General features: G+C 40.2%; 1 protein-coding gene across 1 annotated transcript in view; it reads right to left on the reverse strand.

The window, feature by feature from the left end:
* The window catches only part of insyn2ab (inhibitory synaptic factor 2Ab), a 35,595-nt gene that overhangs the window by 4,085 nt on the left and 17,083 nt on the right, over positions 1 to 14,427 (reverse strand). The window contains exon 4 of the mRNA XM_054750330.2: positions 12,419 to 12,490. Within this exon, the coding sequence (XP_054606305.1) occupies positions 12,419 to 12,490 (72 nt within the window). The remainder of the gene's footprint in view (positions 1 to 12,418; positions 12,491 to 14,427) is intronic.

The following is a 14,427-nucleotide window of genomic DNA, read 5'->3' on the forward strand; positions in this document are numbered from 1 at the left end:
TTATAGGAACTTCCCGACATGCGCTGCCGGCCGAACAGTCGTTTTCCGGGCCGTTTTCAGGAATCTTCGGAGTACCTGATCAGGAGTAGGTACTCGGAATAGCCCGGTGGAGTAGCTGAGCAGAACTTTTGGTTAACTCACTCTGATTGCTTGTACCTCAGTAGGAAATGACATCAGCAGACATCCAAAACAACCAGCATTAATAAAATTTGAAGAGTTGCTGGTGAAGTAGAGTGAAAAGTGAAAAAACACAGATCATGCTTAAAATTAAACTCCTGACACCGGACCATGGCCCATGCAGTAATTATCCAATAGCAGGCTCGTATCTAATTGCTTAGTTAAATCCAGGTGACGACTTTATTTTGGCCGGGCAGTGTACGTTTTAACAAATTCCTTGGTCTGCCTCTCCAAAGGAAGTTGGTATTCCAAACAGATGCCACCTCAGATGACTCCTTTTGATGTAGAGGTGCATCGGCTTTACTTCAAACTTCCTGCAGACAAAGGACCCCATATCTTCTTTTTAAAGGGCTCAGCCCAACCAACCTTTGGAGAAAACTCTCTTGTCTATGGTTTATTTTGTCGATCTAAATCTTGAGACCATATGTAAGGGTTGGAACGTAGACAGACCAGTGGTTTTACTGTCAGTGTGACTCTTTGTCTATGACAGCAAACATTACGGTAAAACAAAGCCCCGCCTTGTTGGCCCATCTCTGGCTCCATACTTTCATGGCAACATGTAGACGAAACACCCAGATGCGTAAACCCCTCGGCTTGAGGCACAAACTCATTCCCAACCACAAAGGATGCATTCTTTCTAATCTCTGATGAAGAAATTGAATAAAATGTGAAATAATCATATACAGAATACTTCCATTTTTTGTTGCTTTCCTTTCATTTCAAAAACATCTTGACACATTATCCCATTTGAACAACTGAGCATGACACATAGAGGTTATTTCTGACACTCTGACAATTACAAGGAGAAGAAAAATAATCTGACGAGGCAAGGTCAAACGTGTGATTCTTTTCCCCTCCGGTCAGTCGAACGGACATTGAGGAACAAAGATTGCCTCGATAGGGTCATCACTTTGATAGGCAGTATAATTAGTTCGCTAAAGGATATGCTTGACTCAAAGTGATATAATGAAACTGGAACCTGCCCTCGCTCTGACAATGAGTGTCAGTACGGATCAGAGCTCTATTAGAACCTTCAGGGGGGGGGGGGGGGGGGGGGGGGACCCAATGAAGTGCTGGGTGGTGGATTGGCAGGCAGGGACCTGCAGCAAATTAGTGCATTGGATGAAAATCTAGCAAAGTAAGACAAAACACTGAATTAATGGCTTGTAAAAAGGTCTGTAGCTCATTTTATTATTTCAAAACAAAACCTCTTCCACAGCAGTTGGTTTATTCTCCCATGTGCACTCTTTAGTTCAAATTTACTGGAAAAAGAAAACGAAAGAAAAACAGATTAACTTGCAGGTTTCTTCAACATTGATTCCCTAACAACAAGGAAGTCGATTCTCAGAGCAGAGTGAAGCCTTTCTCTCTACAGAAATGCTGTTTGCAATACGCATGTCCCATCTCTTATTTATACCATCCACTGTTTCATTTTCTCACTTTTATCACTGTTCACATCCATTTTTTAATGGTAAAAACCTCAAATCACACAGCTGCTATTCAAATGGCGTTGACCTGACAGAAAGCATTATGGACTAGCAGCAGCAGAGAGCAATGCAGAGTAGCCCGAGCAATTATTAAGCAATTAATCACTTGGCAGATCAGTGTGATTGCTGCACACTGTGGACAAATGCCTTGGCGGGATGCCAAAGGCAGCGCTGCTTGATGCGTTTGGCACTGGGGAGCAGGTGCCGCAACAAACAAACGCCCTATATCTAAGATCATCTCTGTGCACGAACAGATTGAATCAGTTGGAAACGGGGAGCTTTTCCAGGGTCTTCAGAAAAACAGATTAAGTGTCCCCTTAGCGTAGTGTGAGTAGCTGTTGCTGTGATCAGTGGCGAGTGGTTTGTTTGTTAGTGGTTGAGGTGCGCTGAGCACAATTCACTAATTGTTGCTCCATAAAGGGATATTGCTGCTCTCTGTTCTTCCTGCTTCTGGCACCATTAAAGTTCCTTCACCTCTCATGATTTGCGTCGCTGCTAACCATCCATCGATCTCTACCCTCAACCAAAATATGAACGACATGATGGGGCATCGTTGTAAAGCAACAGAAAATCAAATACAGAACTGGTGTTGAAACGTCCATCAGGTTATCTAATTGTTGTGCACAATTTGCATTAAATGAAAAATAAAACAGTAGTCTGTTACAAAAGAGGAGAAATAATTATCTCATTAATGTGAAGAGAGCAGAATAAAGCACTCTTGACAACTGTGCAACAAACAACCGGAGCTCTGCCATCCCAGCATGGGACATGAGTGCTAATTAGATCTTTGTGTCTGATCATGTTGAAAGACATTTGCCTTTCCCTGAACTCAGCTGTATTTCAAAGTCATTGTTAGTCCCAAATGGGAGACTGTGTATTGTGCAGTTTGATTCAAATACTGGCTCTTAGTCAACACCGGAGGTCATGAATAGAAGTCATCGGCGCTTTGATTGGAGGACAGTTTCAACACGGGCCTCTTGCTGTAGTCCGGGTTGACTCAGAGGTGGGCCGTGTATAATTTGGAATCAATACCGCAAATCCTTGAACAATGAAGGCAGGCAAGTATTGTTGAGGAGCAAAAGGAGAATAAGGCAGAGTGAGCCCCTGTAGGTAAACCAGGTTAGAGTTATTTTAATTATTTCATCTTTATTTAGGATTATCTAGAATCATTTTTTAAAATAAAATTATCAAAGCTGCAATTATCATTAATGAGATGTAAACCTTTAGCAGCAGAAAACCTATAAGTGTGACATCTCTATCGGCACTGCACAAGAAAGGGAATTATGTTTTTAAAATAGGAACGGAAAATTTTTAATGGAGTTTTTCACCCACTGTGACGAACAGTGTCTTAATAGTCAATTCCTGTAATATATCACATGCAGCCCCAACCAATCCATCCTTATTTTACCTGCCAAAACCATACCCTATTTGTAGCAGTGATATATGAGATCCTGCTCAATACCAAATGTGGGAGGAGACTGTCAGGGGAGAGCTGAAAGCCTGGATACAACCCACAGATTGACTACCTGAGCTCTGCAGCTGCTGAACTCCTTAATTTATTGGACATTCTGGATATGCATTAATTCCCTGAAACTGATCATCTCAACCTAGTTTCAGCAGCAACATGACATCACTGTCCAGCTTTGAGTAGTAATTGGACACAACTTGCTGTTTTTAGCTGGTTTTTAATTCACATCTGCCCCCAGACCTCTTTATCAACATGCTGGAGTGGTTTGTCCAGATTTCTCCTGCCTTATCAGCAGTTTAACATACTCAGTGAGGCAAACCTTAATAACAAGGAGGTGGTGATGGGATCACACAGTATTTAGAATGGTTAAGTGGTCTGTTAAAATAAAAAATAAAATAAAAAACAATGGAGGAAAAGCGTATTCTCATTCATTCATTTTTTTGTTTAAACTCATTTGACCTTTAATATAAATTCATTCCTTCATCGCTTTCTGTGGAAAAAAAAGCTCTGGCGCTCCAGTTTCAGGAAGCAAAAGTTAGATGAAAAAGATGGGGGAAGAAAACAGCAGGATTTAAGGTCATACTCATTATAATTCATGGTATTTGAACATCTTCCCTCTGATTGGCTAACAGCAATGCAACTCTTCTACAACCGCTGTCAGGAGTTTCTGACACAAGCGTTTCCCTGTCAATTTTCTTTCAGTAGTTAACACAGGAAATAGAGGTAGAAGAGTATTTTCACGTTCAGCCTGCATGTTAAACCCAGACTGGCCAATCGTATCTAAAAAAAAAAAGAAAAAGGTTCTCAGTGAACTTAGTCTTTAAGATTGTCATCGTTGTAGGAAGGATTGTGTTGTGTCTACCACTAGGAGTCAGTATAGGATAGGAGAGGAGAACGTAGGTAGGAGAGAAGGAGAACAAGTGCTTGAGCGGGAATTTAACATGGATGCCTGACTGCTACATGTGACGCAGGTTGAACAAAGCTTGGAAAAGGAATTCTGCCTAATTGTTCTACTTCCTGGTACGACAGCTGACCATAACAAATTTTATTAAAACAAACCAAGTAGCATCATTTGCAGAACTGAGGTGATATGTCAAAAGATTCTTGAAATCAGTCAAAGAAACAGACAGATTTTATGCCACATCCTTCAGATCATTGTGAGGTTAATGAGCAAGTCACTCCAAATCAACATATTTTTGCTGATAAACTATATAAATGAGTGTCTGATCGTGCTGTAGACATGTGTAGTCAATAATTCAGCACTTTAGTGCATCTTAGTTAAAATTTAAATATTCTGCCTAAAACTGTCAGTGTTGCACCGTCATCAGGTAAAAATCTAGCACTGTATTTGAATTTTAATCTGCCATCACTATTGGCTAAGTGGTACACTATGATAATAGATGGTACATTATGATGTCACAATGTCGTGAGAGTGTGTATTTGTTAGCGGCTCCGCCCTCTCAGTCTGCTAGGCTACAACCTTTGTTGCATTTTTCAAACAGGAAGTGGGAGCTGAGTAAGATTCTGGTAGGGGTGACTCGCTCTTTAAACAAACCAAGTCACTTGTCTGAAGACGGCCCCTCCATGTGTAGTAAGCCTCCAGTCAGTGTGTTGCTGTTACAAATCTAATGATTCCACTTAGCTTTATGACGCCCACAGTCCCTTGATTATCCCATTTAGGGAGTCTACAGTAATCAGCATGTCTAAGAGAAAATCATAGGAAACAGATGACACACCTCACAGGATCATTTATGGATTTCAAAACAGCTCTACATGCTTGTTCGACAGCCTCTACATTCAAATCCCTGTAACTGAGCCACAATATTGCCTGAAACCCTGAAAAAAAGAAAACAAATCGATAAAGACGCCTGTTCGGTCAACGAGAACTCAAATCCCACAGACTGCAACAGAGACACAAATTGACACATGCCGTGTTGGAGTCGCCGTGCACGTCTTGATTAAGTCTGAATTGTGTTACGTTCATTATTTGTAATCACTACACAAGTCGAGCAATTATTCTTATTACAGGAACAAAGAAACAGTCCTTTCTGATGAAACAAACTGCAGAAAATTGTCAATTTCTTTTTCATTTTAAGTCTGTTGAATTATTTACAGTTGATGCCTGAGGTGGACTGCTTTAGATTTCAGGTGGGATTCATGAAGTTCATTAACCCGAGGGGAGGAAAGACTTTTATTACTGTGGAACTCACAGACACAAGAGCATGACTTTGTCTACAAAAACAAAACAAAACAGAAAAAAAGCACTAAAGTTTTTCTCTTGGTTTCTCTCTTATTCTCAAGAGGATGTTAAAAATCTTTGTGCATAACCTCTATACTGAAGCAAGTGAGACAAGAGTAAAATTATAAATTCAGCTGCAAAAACAATTGTGATTGAGCCTTTTTTTTAAATTGTACGGGATGAAAGTCCAATCGAATGTGTTCACTGTTCATAAGTAAAATCATTAGGAAGATAATTTCAGGACTCTATAATTAAAAATAAAGATTTTTCATTGCTTAAAGAGTGACACCAGACTTACAGACTGAGCTGTGATGCATCCATCATTGGAAAAATAACTGTGACAGGCCTTTCAATCAATTCTGAGAGCTCATACTCAATTTTCTAGCTCTGTGCCGTGCTTTAGTGGGGTTTGGATTCAAGATGGACAAGGCGGGAGGCAAAGTTGTTTACGTTTACTTAGGAGAGGTAACACCTGGATGGATGAGAGCTGTATGTTAAAGGTGAAAAACGTACCATCAGATCTATTTTAAGATGTGGAACTCAGAAAAATATAGTATTATTTAATTAATTTGTGATTATTTTGATTATAATCAGACACTCTGAGTTTTTCATGCAGGCTGAACATAAAAATAGACTCTTACATAGAAAATAGATGGTGAAACTCTAGGATTAGAAACGTCTGACAGATCTACGTCACACTGCCACTTAACTTTCATGGACTCACCCATCTTGACTTGCGACAGGGAAGGATGTTTATTTAGCATCAAGGAATCAGCAGAGAATGTCTTGGCTGGTAGAAGCTATCCGTTAGCATTAGCAACTTCACCACACAGCAAAACTCCTCTAGGCTTTTGTTGTTTGGGGAGGTAAAACCTCAACCTTGCAAGTGTCCAGGAGCCAGGATCACCCAGCCCCAGTGATCAGCCCAAACTCACCCCTTCTCTTCCTCTTCTCAAGGCCACTGATGAGCACAACTGACCTGAATCCATCTGATGTCCCAAATGGGAGGCAGAGGTGGAGGGGTTCTGCTGTCCTCCAGGCTTCAGATTTAGTTTTAAATCTCTTTTAGTTTAAATGAGTTTTAACTAAAAAGGTATAACTCTGAGATGATCCAGAAGGAGCTTTTGGCATCACAACTCAATGGTCACGTTAAGGGTAATTCCCCCTTGGACGTCAACTCATGTTGACTGAGATATGATCTTTGTGATCTCTGTTTTTTTAAGGTTAACTCTGGTTTGATTTTAAGACTTTTATCAACTTTGTGGATTTTAAAGTGCCTTCTAGTTTTGGTAAAAGTTTGAACATGTTTTAACCAGGTGTTTTATTGTTGATAAGTTGTCTTTTAACTGTTAACCTTTCTGTGATTGTTTCGTTTGGCATCATTTTCATCATGCCCTCCATGTGTTTGTTCGCTTGTTTTTAGAACCTTTTTATGACAATTAAACCCATTTTAATTCCACTGTTCCAAGTTCTTATGTCCCCCCTCACATTTTTACATCTCCTGTCGGAGTTGTAACAGCAATCAGTGGTAGTCACGTTTCCGTTAGCCAATCCGAGATGTCTAAAAATCGGGAAGTAGGACTCCAAAGCCTGCCGTCTGGAGCTCAGCTGTGATGTGGGTCGCATCTGACCCCCCCACCCGAGACAACTGCAAATGTGTTCATTAAACGAGTGTTCAACACCTTTACAGTCCAGCTGTTTAAAGGCTTTATTTAGTTCAGCCTGCACATTGTCTCAACAGCTGGATAGGGAGATAAATTTGATTTGCTCAGAATACGTCTGACTGTTCTATGTTATTTAGGTTTAGCTCAGTCTTCATTGACAAGATCTGATGTGTCTGTGAAGAGTCTTTTCACATCGGAGATGAGTGACGTCTGCCTTCAGATTGCATTTGATGGTATCTGATGGCAACTCATATTCAGTCTGCTGAGACTTGAGTCTGTTTCAAGTTTTATTGACTACAGTCCAGCGGCTCTGTTTAGCCCTGATGTGGAGGAGTGGCTGTCGCTCTGCAGCACTCTGTTAAGCTCCTGGATTTCTGAGAGGCATCAACAACAATGCTTCTCAGCTCTGCTGCCAACTTTACACTAAAGATCCAGTTCCTTTTTCTGCATGTGCAGAAGAGGGGATGATCTTTAGTCATGCTTCATTTCTAGATTAGCAGTTGTTATTATTTTATATTTAAACCAGAGCTTGCTCCTAGCCCCGGAGATGAATCCCAGATCAGGGATTTCAAATGTAAATCACAATAATTGATATTTATAAGTGCTCTGAGACATAGTGAATCAAATACCAACTCTTCATGGTAGCGTACTTTGTATTATTTATTGTAATGTCAGTGAAAAACTACAATTTAGTTACAGTGATCATTCCAACAAAATTCTTTAGGGAGCTATTTTGTTTTAGTTGTGTTGGTTATTTTAGACAATTCAATAACCTAGCCTTGTCTTTAAATTCCAAATAATTGAACCTAAAATATTTTGTTTGATTTAGAAAACCTGCAAAACTCTTAAAAAGTTTGGATGCATCAAACTTGTAGACCAACGATGTTTGCACAACTGAAGCCTACATAAGACTAAATGATTTGTCGCTCCCCTTAAGCCTTAATGAATTAGAGCTTCTGCTTTCAAGTTCCACACTGATCTTTCACCTCAGTCTGGGCCAACGTGATGAAAAGCACTAATTAAGGTGAGGAGAGAGGCACAAGCCTGTCGATAGCCAATGCAGCGCCCTATCTGCACTAAAAATGGAGCTTCCAACTAAAACTAAAACAACACATAAGTTTTTTTTTACAAATACTAAAGAATGACAAACTTCACTTTAATTAATTATCTAAAAACTCAACAGATTTAACTGGAAGCCTTAAATTTTCTTAGATTGTTTGCAGATGCTCAAACAGCAGAAAACACCTGTAGTCTTGTGTTTGCTTGTGCACATGTTTGCATTTGTCTTGTTATCTCCCCTTGAGCCTAAATAAGTCTAAACATGAAAGTAAAAAGCAGAAGTTAAAAAGATATGAACTTTCATATTTAAAAAAAACAATGCACTGTGCAGTCTTCTCTCTCCCTTTTTTCCTGTTTCATTTAATTAGTTTTACAAAAATAAACACAAGTGAGATTTAGAGGGAAGCTACTACATGAATGTAAAATCTGAGTTTTTTTTTCTCCTATGTCTAAAGGTAGAGTACATTTAGAAATACCCACACAATAGGGAACCCAAGTCTCCTCTTTTTCTGCTTGGCTCATGGGTCCCTGGAAGAATGAAAAAAATGAAACGGGGCTAAAAGAGCTATTTTCTAATCAGCTTTGCCTTACGACCTGAATCGCACATATGTTGTACTGCAATTTTAATGAAAAGTAATGAAGTGTGTTTTTACCATGCCTATCAAGTACTTAGAGATTTATCAGCATGTAAAAGTTTGCTATTAGCATGACTACAAATCAGACATCTGCACGCCACATAAATGACGTCACCACATAATGGGGTCAGCAGTATCTCGACAGGTTGACTGAGTCGTCCAGTAATCGGAAGGTTGCAGGTTTGATCCCGACTTCAGACAGAGAATTCTGCTGTTGTGTTCTTGGGTAAGACACTTAACCCACCTTGCCTGGTGGCAGGGGCTGCATGTCAGTGTTTTTGACAACTAAAATTGTGCCCACATTTTCTAAGTTAAACAGATCTCTTTTAACGACTGTAGTTTCTGCATCCTGCTTCAGCCCTCTCCCCCCTCCCTCTGCGCAGTGGCCGCAAACTCACGATGCGCCATCAGCTTCTCAGAAGTCCTGCTGCTCTAAACGTTAAAATAATTATTTCATTTTCTGTTCCTCACTTCTGATTACCTTCAATGTGTCTGTTTGTTGCAACCAGCAGGTACAAAAACTGACTTGTTTTTATTTGACTATTTTTCTGTCCTGTTTGTTTATTATCTTCCTGCATCTCCTCTCAATCCTAAAGAAAAACTGCTACCTGGGTTCATATATATTCACCTTATGAGTTACCTTTGAACTGTAGTTCTAAAAGATCTACCGACCGCAAAAACAGCGGAGTGCTCGCTGCGCGCCAGCCGCACCAGTAAGGTGAAGTCCAGAGGACAAAACAGGTGATGCGCTCCGCTCCACAGCAGCGAAACGCATCAGGCCCAAATAAAAGACATCCATCCATCCATCCATTTTCATCCGCTTATCCGGAGTCAAGTCGCAGTAGCCTAAGGCGAGAGGCCCAGACTTCCCTCAAGAATTATTCTGTCAAATAAAAGACAGAAAACATAAAAGGAAATGAGCCGACATGAACGATTACGTGTTGAATTTGCGTCAATGATCAGAGCTTTGCATGTGCACGCTGGTTAAGGTTAGGATGGGGTGAGGGGAAGGTTAAATTGCAAGAGGGTAAATGTCACAATTTGGTCAAATGTCTGTTTTACGGCGGGCGTCAGATACCGACGCTCTGTCACAGCGAGTCACCTCCCAACGCGCAGGGGCCTGTCACCTGCTGTCTTTTCTGAGGACTGTATCTTGTTGGTCATTATCACGTGACAGCGACTAGTCTATGAAAGGCATAAAAAGTCACTACAGAGCAGTGAAGTCGACTAGTTGATACAACCCCTACCTGGTGGTCAGAGGGACCTGTGCTCGGCAGCCTCACCTCCACCAGTGTGCCCCAGGACAGCTCATCACCATCAGTGTGTGAATGGATGAATGATACACTGTAGTGTAAAGCGCTTAGGAGGTCTCTGACTCTGAAAGGTGCTATACAAGTGCCAGTCATTTATCATAATCTCCTCTCCCCTAGAGTAGCTGCTACTTACCACATGGCCTGATTTATGGTGGTTCTCTACTCCTGAAGGAAGGATTTGAAGTTCGTTCAACTTACAGCTGTTCCCCTCTGTTTTTCCCCGTGTCTGGTTCGATGACATCGCTTTCGTGAAGCACATTAGTAGTCCTGGACTTATTTTCACACAAAACCTAAAATAGAGTTCCCCCCGTTTGAAAATAAGCGAGTTCTTGGTATCAAATTGCGTGTTTAAAATTTACGGACATCATATGTGAAACCCATGACACATAACAAGCGGAAAATAGCGTTTTTAGCCTGACTGACTTGCATTCAGCTTTTCATTCTTCCAAGGAACCATGGTCCGGAAGTAGATGAGCATTACTTAGTTTCCTTATTGTTATTATAGGGACAGCAGCAGCTCATGAGGTAGAGTGGACTGTCCCATAATCAGAAGGTTGCAAGTTCAATCCTGGCTCTGACCAGAGAATGCTGCTGTTGTGTCCATGGCCAAGACACTTAACCCACCTTGCCTGCTGGTGGTGGTTGGAGCGACTAGTGGCGCCTGTGTTCGGCAGGCCTCGCCTTTGTCAGCGTGCCCCAGGGCAGCTGTGGCTGTATCGTATCATCCTCACCAGTGTGTGAAGTTGTGAAGCGCCTTGGGGGGGATGTAGAACCCTAAGAAGGCGCTATACAAATACAGGCCATGTACCATAACCATAAAATTAAAAAAATATTTAGATAAAAAAACACTTCTGCTACTTTCTGGACCAGGGAAGTCCAAAATGAGTAACTCAAAATGTAGATTTTTGTTCATGTTTTTTGTGTCTAGGTCAGCTTCTTTGGGATTTCTCAGACAAAGCTATGCTGCATAATTTTTCTGTTCATCACATTGAGGTCAGACGTTCTCCAGAAACCATTACAAATAAAACAGAAGACGCCATTTATCTCGTCTTAAACATTTCTAGAGAGATATCAGACCTATTTTTCTGGTTCTTGTACACTTTCAACCTTTTTTTTTGGATTTAAATCACAAAGACAAAGGTTTGCTAAGGCATCACTGAGTGTTGTTTGGATCGTTGCTGCTTTTATGTGAGGTGTTGCCAGCACATGGTTAGAAGTTTGTTTTGCTGTTAAACTATCACAGCTAAACAGTGTGTAAAAGTTGCTATATAAAAAAATTTAACTATATAAAAATAAATTGACAAGTACATTGAGACAAGCTGAGAGAGAGCATTATAATAAAAAGGTAAAAGAAAATAAAAGTAATATTCAAGGGACTTGGAAAATTATAAATAATATTATTGGTGTTTGATCTGCACTCACTGACCTACCTAAGCAGTTTATTAATGACAATAAGGTCATTGAAAACAAAAGTGACATAGCAAATGAGTTTAATTAGTTTTTTGTTAATGTAGGACTTAATCTAGTAAACCATAAAAGAAAAGATGTGGAGCAAGTAGGAAGCCATATGAATGGAAGCAGTAGAATGCTGCAATCTATGTATCTTGGACATGTAAGTGAGACTGAAATTAGAAATGTTGTGAACAAAACCAAAAGTAAAATATCCACTGATAGTGATGTTATTGATATGGATTTTGTTAAAATGACTAAGCCTTTAAGTTACAATTTTCATCTTTCATTTCAGCCTGGAGTTTTTCCAGACAAAATGAAATACTGTCTTTACTTTCACAATTCTCAAAAGTGCTTGACAAATTATTTGCACAAAAATTAGATGCATTCATTAAAAAGCATAAGTTCTTGAGTGAGAGTCAGTATGGTTTAAGATCGAATAGACCAACAGCTTTTGCACTGCTGGAAATAGTCAATGTCAGAAGTCATTAAAATAATGACTCGAGTCTGACTGGAGTCCACACCTCTGCCTATTACTAACTTATATTTGAAGCAGTTGTCCTCTGGCACAGAAAATGTTTAAAATTTAGGCTTGCACGATAAGAGTAACTTAAAATGCTGACTTTTTCATTTTTTAGGACGGGGACACAGTATATATCGGTATCGGATGAATGAGACAATTTCGAGCATCCCTAGATTTTACATGTACTCTGTGCAGAATTAAACCAAATGTAGTGATTTATTAAAGTAATACTAGGCAGTTTTAGCACCCCCTAGTGTCCATTTAGTTGTTGCGCGGTTCATTTTTGAATTAAACTTCTGGTAAATCCGAGATATGACGCACTTTAGCATGGGCCGACCCAAAAGCATCACATGTAAAACAGCATTTAATGCAACGTTAAAGAGCAGATGTGCTGAAAAGCTCACCTGTAAATGATGCAGGCGCTGTTTCGACATGTATCACAGTTTGCTGTGTCTTGACCTGTTCTATAGGAGAGCCTGTGTGAGGGGAGAAAAAGAGGAAAACACATTTATTGGGTTTACCTTTACATTTCAGCACCTCTGGGCTTCAGCAATATAATCTGTTCTACTTTGTTTCACCTTGCCTTGTGTAAAGCTGTAAAATAAAGGATTTCTATCTTATAATTGGTTAATTAAGTGTGTGAACTTGCTAATTCAACCTAATAAGATTAGTTTGCTTTGCTATCTAAAAGGATGAATACATCTTCTGTAAACACGTCTTTCGTCTTTATTAATGCACAACCTGTGCTACTCTTTTTATTTTTGTACCCCATCTGACTCAATTTGGTATGAACAGTTTTTTTTAACAATCAATTGATGCAGCCTAGAATTAATCAATAATTATCCAAGTGAGCAGATACAACACACTGCTATCCCAAAAGGTATGACTTTTAATAAACTATCATTTATAGTGAAATTCTTTTCTTATGCAACTGCATGTACAGGTAAAGGCTTCAGTGATATGGGAATAAAATGGGGAGGCCTGTGTTAGGATCGCTCGTGTAATAGCTTGATGTCAGAATAGCCCTTCACCTGATGGATGACATCTGGGGGGGGGGGGGGGGGGGTTGACCTCAACTGTGCATGATGGCACCAGAGGTGACCACATCAGGGGAAGCTGAACAGCATCTGTGTAGATCGAAAATGCTGATGGGGGCTGGAGGGCAACAAGTTCATCCATCCCGACCCGTTCTTGAATAAAGTGTGCTGGACAGCTGTGAGCAAGAATGGTAACTCAGCGCATTGACAAGGTCTGCTCCGGTGCCACGATGCAGCATGGATTTTCACCTAGACTATTGTAATTTAAAGAGCTTCGCTCTAATAACTGAAATGCATTAACCTAAATTTATAATCGCTGACTGTTCTCAACATAACCTTTTCCTAGTCAGAGGGAAATGTTCATAATCCCTGTCTACTGAGACTGTTACAACACAGAACGCTAGTTACATAGATGTTTTTGCAGGTTCATCTCAAATCAAACTCTGACTTGCTGCTGCATTCTTTCCACAGGTTAGCTTTTGAATTTTCTCATGGACGACATTTCCTCTGTGATAAAATAAAATAAAAAAACTTCTTTGTTTGCACACTATCCTCTGTGTAAAATGCCACATTTCATGACGTTTGTAGCATACAATCCCTCTCACATAAAGGCATTTCAGCAGTTTTATTCTTGACATTTTCAGTACCTTCCAGAATGAGCTGTAATTTCCTGTTTGTGACGTCACAATAGGAAACTTTTTGAACTTTTTGGCTTCTTTTAGACACATAATTCCTATAACCAAACACTGATAGAAAACATATGAATGGATGTTTTGGCACTGGAGTTTTTATAGAGGCAGGAAATACCCACATGGCAACACAAAAGGATGCAAAAAGTAAGCTTTGCCTAAAACAGGTGGGACTCGATATGTTAGCATATCGACCAAATGGTAAATGGCCTGCATTTGTATAGAGCCTTCAAGGGTTCTACAACCCCTCAAGGTGTTCACAACACAACCAATCATCCACCCACACACATATTCACACGCTGGTGATGATGTGCTTCAGTGTAGCCACAGCTGCTCTGGGGCGCACTGACGGAGGTGAGACTGGTGCCACCGGTCCCTCTGACCATCACCATCAGGCTAGGTGGGTTAATCATCTTGCCCACAACCTTCCGGTTATGAGACGGGCACTTAACTCCTCTGCTGCCACCATCCAGAACAGCAAAAGTTAATTTATGTCAGTAGAAGCGAAAAGGACCCTAACCAAGTAGTGAGTACATATGTATGATCATCCCGCTTCAAAGGTCCTACATTTCTCTATTTAAAATCCTTGTTTTGTTGCTTTCATGTAATATTCTATTCGTCTGAGATTTTGAATGTGGGGTTTTCATAAACTGTAAGCCACAATCATCACAATTACAACAAATAAAG

Source organism: Nothobranchius furzeri, chromosome 12 (assembly GCF_043380555.1).
Source record: "Nothobranchius furzeri strain GRZ-AD chromosome 12, NfurGRZ-RIMD1, whole genome shotgun sequence".
Lineage (NCBI taxonomy): Eukaryota > Metazoa > Chordata > Actinopteri > Cyprinodontiformes > Nothobranchiidae > Nothobranchius > Nothobranchius furzeri.